This window comes from Haliotis asinina, chromosome 1 (genome assembly GCF_037392515.1).
Source record: "Haliotis asinina isolate JCU_RB_2024 chromosome 1, JCU_Hal_asi_v2, whole genome shotgun sequence".
Lineage (NCBI taxonomy): Eukaryota > Metazoa > Mollusca > Gastropoda > Lepetellida > Haliotidae > Haliotis > Haliotis asinina.
The window spans coordinates 102,160,669-102,166,645 of NC_090280.1; the positions used below are offsets into that span (position 1 = coordinate 102,160,669).

The 5,977-nt window shown below is 42.9% G+C and overlaps 1 protein-coding gene across 1 annotated transcript; it reads right to left on the minus strand.

Annotated features, from left to right (window-relative positions):
- Positions 1 to 836: 836 nt before the first annotated feature.
- On the minus strand, positions 837 to 4,073 carry LOC137285289 (uncharacterized). The gene is made up of 4 exons (XM_067817621.1): positions 3,935 to 4,073; positions 2,782 to 3,013; positions 1,302 to 1,421; positions 837 to 967 (listed from the first exon to the last, which is right to left on the minus strand). The coding sequence occupies exons 1-4, from the start codon at positions 3,971 to 3,973 to the stop codon at positions 951 to 953; spliced, it is 408 nt and encodes a 135-aa protein (XP_067673722.1). The 5' UTR covers positions 3,974 to 4,073; the 3' UTR covers positions 837 to 950.
- Between the last annotated feature and the right edge of the window lie 1,904 nt (positions 4,074 to 5,977).

Genomic DNA, 5,977 nt, shown 5'->3' on the forward strand with positions numbered 1-5,977 from the left:
AACTGTAGCTGCAAGTTAAAATAAAGTGTTACATCATGATATCAAATTCACAGGGGCTTGTAACGCTACAAACTGCTATCAAGACATATGCTGTCTCCGATGGGAGACTATCCTCTTCTATAGTACTAATACCGGATCAGAGACAGTACATGCCTTGATGGCAGTTTTTAGCGTTACAACCTCCTGTGATCAAATCCGGAAATGTCCTTCACGTGTTTAACATAACACCTTCTAAGGCTATGTTCGTTTCTTCAGCGTATCAACCTTGATCAATAAATTTATTGCAAGAATCGTATGATGTTCTTTTTTTCCAAATTCTAATGAAAGAACGTGTCGGATTTGCGTCAAAAGTTGCTAAATGTAGATCAAGAGACTGGACCAAACTACTGGAATATGCTCGACATATTAAAACGTGTTTGGAAAGCCGTAACAGAGTCACAAAATATGAAAACCTAACACTCTGACCTGATGATCACACAGAAGCGTTATAGCATCAGCATGAAGAACGGTTCGAACATATGATTTAACTAACAGTTGGAGTTACTGCAACGCAGTACAGGCAGGAACAACAGGTGCTGAAGTTCACATGAAGTACCTTGCTCATGATTATATTTAGATCCAGTGTCAGGGTTAAGCCGATAAGCCAAACTTCCTGAAAAGCCGCTCCCAGAGTGCACTGCGTCAGAAGTTCGTGAAATCAACTGACAAAAGGGACCGACTAGTTGGTATTCTTTGGTAGCTTCTTCATTCATGGTTTTGATTGCCCATTTCAAAGAAATTATTCTGACTGACTTCAAGGCCTGACTGAAACTGCTCCGTCTTAGACCACGACTAGGTTATACGATGAACAGGCATTTTATTCCTATTGGACATACATGATACAAATGTTTAGGTAGTGTAACACAAGGTACTTTGAACAGTTTTGCTTGTTTCTGTGCTGAATTCATCTCCTAAACACTGCATACACCTGTAGAAGGAAAACACAAATGTTCAGACTACACACTAATTACAGGCTGTCTGTTATCATAGTTCGGTTCCCATATCTATATACGTGGACATTAACACACAACAAGCCTCTGCTACACAGGTTCCGTTGGGGGATCAATATCAATATTTTTCATTTGTTCTAGATCCCCCGTATGCCATCATGCTCACGCTCTGTTCACACCGAAGCAGAATATATCTCTTCTACCATTTGATCGTCGAACAATCTTATTGGAGTGAGGATCGGCTGCGCCGTATGAACTGTCATTTAAATGATACCACCATCGTTCATTCATTCTACCCAGGTACGTACGTACCCACTTGTCCCCCTGGGAGGAACATGCCGTTGGCCACACAATACAGTCCCCTCTGGCACGGGCAGTCGTCGGTCATGTCGTGTGGAGGGAAGTAGGCAACGTCTGTCTTTGTCCAGCAGACTTTGAAGTGAAATACAACAGTGTCAGAACAATGGAGGTTGTATGAATGGATTAGTGACCGTATAGTACAGTATTCCACAGTGTGTCAGCACTGGCAAAGGATTCCAAGGGCCGCAACTCTGACAGCGAATTGCGGCCCCATAGAAAACCCAAGGCCACCAGAGTGACAAAATGAGTGCTACACTGATGACTGTGGCTGAATGTAATTTAACGGTAATACCGTTTTGATACGCCCCCTCCGTAATCATCCTTTCTTTCCTGACTGGTGTTGGTACCCACGTCACTATCAGGAAACACACTATTCCTCGATATCATGTAACGTGGGTCTGATGACTTTGCATCGCACAACTTTAAAACCATTTTTGTTTTTTGAGGAATCAGTCGGCGCATGTAATGTCCACCCATGTCGGACGCAATACCGCCAATCTGGGAGGTCGTGAGGGCTCGGTGACCATTAAAATACCGCTACATGTCAACTGTAGTGACATGTTCACCCTTACGTCTCTCCTTGTCACAGAGACAGGCAGTCTGGCAAACAGTATCCAACATATCACTCCCAGGAACTCGAATGACACTGATTACAATAATAATAAGTATACGAGGCAGGACAACAACAATCACCAACATAACATCAATAACAAAAATCATCTTCATGATATTAAACATAAAATTCATATAGCGCGAAAGATTTCCAAGTAACATAAGTAAACTTGTTGGATGTTTGCATATACGGTCCCATCCTACCGGGTAACAATTTACTACTTGGTAAATAACAGATTTCGAACATACACCCGCCTTGTTTGAGGAGACAGGATATACGTCCCTTCCCTTTAAGTTTGGGTGAGAGTGGGCGGGGGCACGCCCATCCGCCAACCCGCTGTAAATACTGTGTACAACACGTCTTTGTCGGCGTGTTAGATAATCAGTGTCAGTCAGTCTGGCATCAGGTGAGCATAGGTAAGCTCTAATCATGGCTGATCTGTTCATCTTCAAAGTACAGATTACTATGCAGTTCTAAGTGGAAAATAAAATGACACCATCGTGTGTCTGTTGTTTTGTTTCACATCTTGGTCATACGTGCCACTTAATATCAATATTAAATCTTAAATATATTCATGTGTACCTGGTCTGACATACACGGAATGTGAAGCGACTGATATGGAATGAGTGAGTGAGTATGGTATAGCAATATTTCAATACTACGACAGGGGACACCAGAAAGGGGCTACATGTGCAGTACCCACGAGGAGAATAGAACCTGAGTCTTCAGCGAGACGAGTGGATGAACGCTTCAACCACTTGGCTTCTACACTGCCCTTAACTAATGTGGCGAGGAGGGATGTAGTTCCGTGAAACTCACGTTGTCCTTGCGCCTTCATGCTCTGACAGGTACCCCTTACTTCCCTTCTGCCGTCTACGAGGTCGTTGTTGCCGTCATCGTCAGCACGCCTACCTACAACAACGCTAGAGCTGTGCTGCTGGCGAAACTGGTTGTCCACGGAGTTCCCCGTGGGCTTCACACAACAATATAGGAACGGACAGTCATTGGCGGTCAGACATGCCGTCGCCAGCTGATCATGGGTCACAGAGCACTGGAGATGAAATAGCAAATCAAGTTTGTGGATATAATTAGAAGTGACAAACATAAAAGTGAAATATGATGAATACAAATACGCGTACCATGGTGAACGTGTTCTTACCACAAATGAAGTGAAAATATTAGCTAGTAAGTCTTTGAGTGATATTTTAGGTGATACACGTGGGAATTGTGTGGATACCAAATTACCTAATGTGAGCAACACCACATTTCCGAGTATGTTCTTTCTCCTTCATCGGGGAAGTAGAAAAGTCGTGTTCCTTATATTACAGACGTTGGCATCCATGAAAGTTCACTACTGACCGACTCTATTTGTTTAATATACCACTCGGCACTACTCCCCTCAACACTAGCTTTAATCAATATTACAACTAATTCACATCACCCGTGCACTCGTCGTAAACAAAGCATACAGAATTGTGGATGGGGACGGCTGAGGCATATGCTGTAATCGTTCAATCAATACATAGGTTATGAAATTGGTGTGTTCATCTATATAACTTCCCGTGGAAACTCGCCCAGGCATCTCAGGTCAGTATGAAAACTTCCATACGATAAGACAACTACTCGTCCTACATTTACAATAGTTGACGTGTTTATCCTGCTAACGGCGTCCGCACAGGTCAACTTTCGTCGTCGCTGACATCATGTCGTTAGGTGACAGAGCTTTCGTGATCATCCATTACATGACGTCGAGGCTGAACCAGAGAGTTAATGGGGCGATGATGAGCATCGATATACGCATGTAGGTTAAGATGTCGTCCAACAAACAAGATAACGAGCCTGACCATCGATCCATTTAAAAAGGAAGCCGCTCTTCAGGTCGAAACATAGATGCACCTCGTTATAATCTTAAAACTTTCTAAATATATAGGCGGATAAGATACAGTCGCAATGTCTGTGTAAAGCTACTCACGACAAGCACAACGAGTGCTACAAGCGACACCGTCTTCATGCTGTCTGTAGGCCTCTAGTGATCAGTACACAAGTAGGCCAGTGTGACCTTCTCTATGTAGGCTCATTTACACGTGAATTACTTACTGTTCCGTCTGTCTCTGACCAGTACAATGTGCCATTTAGGTTTTATCTGTCGTCACTGCCCCACTGTAGCGGTAGTGTTTAAGTCAGTCGTGGTAGTGTCAGTGTTTGAGATCGGTCGCTGTAGTGGATGTGTTTGGGGTCGATCATGGTAGTGGTTGTGTACGCTATTATACGCTTGGTGTTCGAATCCAATACGGACCTCCACCGAGGCAGAGATGATACAAGGTGTTGTGTTAGAGGATTCAAGAATTCATTGCATGGATTCGACGCTGATGACACGAGGCGTGGTAATTCAAGTTGGTCCAAGACGTGATGAATCAAATGTATATTTAGTAATTCAAACCATTGTGTGTGAATCGAATCATTGCGTTCTGACTTTGACATGCTGTATGAGGATTCAAAGCGTTATGTGATGACTGAGGATGTCGTTTGATGAAACAAAACTTAGAACGTCCTTACAGGGTACATTGTCAGTACTTCCAATAGTACTGACATCATCCTGTAGTGAACCAGTGGTGTGAGGCCAACCGTTACGTAAGGAAGTCAAAAGATCCGTCTACTCCATGCATGCAAACACTTTCTCAGCCAGCAAGTATCGCTACTTCCGGTACTAAGCTGGTCGCCGTCTATCTTTGCGCGATATTTGAGACGAGGTCCAGGTAACTTGCGGTGCCAGATTTCCGGTGCCAAATTAACCATTTCTGGTTTCAAAAAGCTCGACCGCCAAGTATGACTTTAGTAGACCTGACCAGCCATGAGGTTGTCACGACTGTTGACAGTCGTAGTTGGCCACTTTGGGAATGGCGAGATCGGAAATGTGTTATTCCTACCGGCGCCTAACAAGCCATTTTTTCTTGTAAGCACTATAGGTTGCAAAGCTTTGTATTTACATAGTATTGAGGGCTTGCCCAGCCTTTTTAGCAAAAGGTGTGTGTAAACCCTGACTTTATCTTATAATGGTAGCCCTGTCCTACACGAATTATGGGTCCCTTACTGTCAACTGACACCATGAGACTATTCGAACAGGTATGAAACGTTGGTTGTCACCTGAAGTAAAATTACGCTCCCTATGTGCAGAGAAAACAATCATGAGAAACACTGTTCAACCAGAGTTGAAAAATTTATTTTTGTTTGTTCTTTGTTTAAAGCCACTCGCGTGAGTATCCTAGCCATATAACAGCAGGCAATAAAATTGATTCCGAAAGATCAGTTCGTCGTGACACAGAACAATTTCCACATGTAAGTAAAACATGAAGATTTTTCCCTTTTCTTCAAATATGAATGTAAAAACTTCAAACGCATTTCTGTATCTAGAAAACAACAACCGACGGGAATATATATGAAGAGATAACCAAGAGGTGTACATTGTGGTGATACACCCGCGACTTTATATATTTGTGACCGAGTTTAGTTTTACGCCACACTCAGCAATATTCCAGCTATAGGGCGGCGGTCTGTAGATAATCCAGTCTGGACCAAAGCTGAAACATACAACTTTATGGATAGCAGCTTATTCTATATTGCATAGAGAGAGGTTTCGATATTGGTTCTTACACCGTTATTAAGCTAAAAGTGTCTAAAACGGTTGTAAGAATGGCAAGGGTCTAAAATCTACATGGAAACGTGACTCAAGAATACCTTGTCATCAATAAGGACGTATATATGTTTCATTTTTGACTCACCAACTTCTAAAAATGCCGATCTAACAAAGAGTCTGGACCAGACAGTCCAGTGATCAGTAGGATAAGTCTCGAGCTACGCAACTGGGATACAATGATTAACGTCAGCCAAGTCAGCGATCGTGACCACGCGGTCTCGTCATTCGCCTCTTCGGCAAGCATGAGTTACTGAAGTTCACTTCTTTACGGCTCGACTTTCTATGAAGGTAACATGGTGATTTTGACACAAAGGCATTATA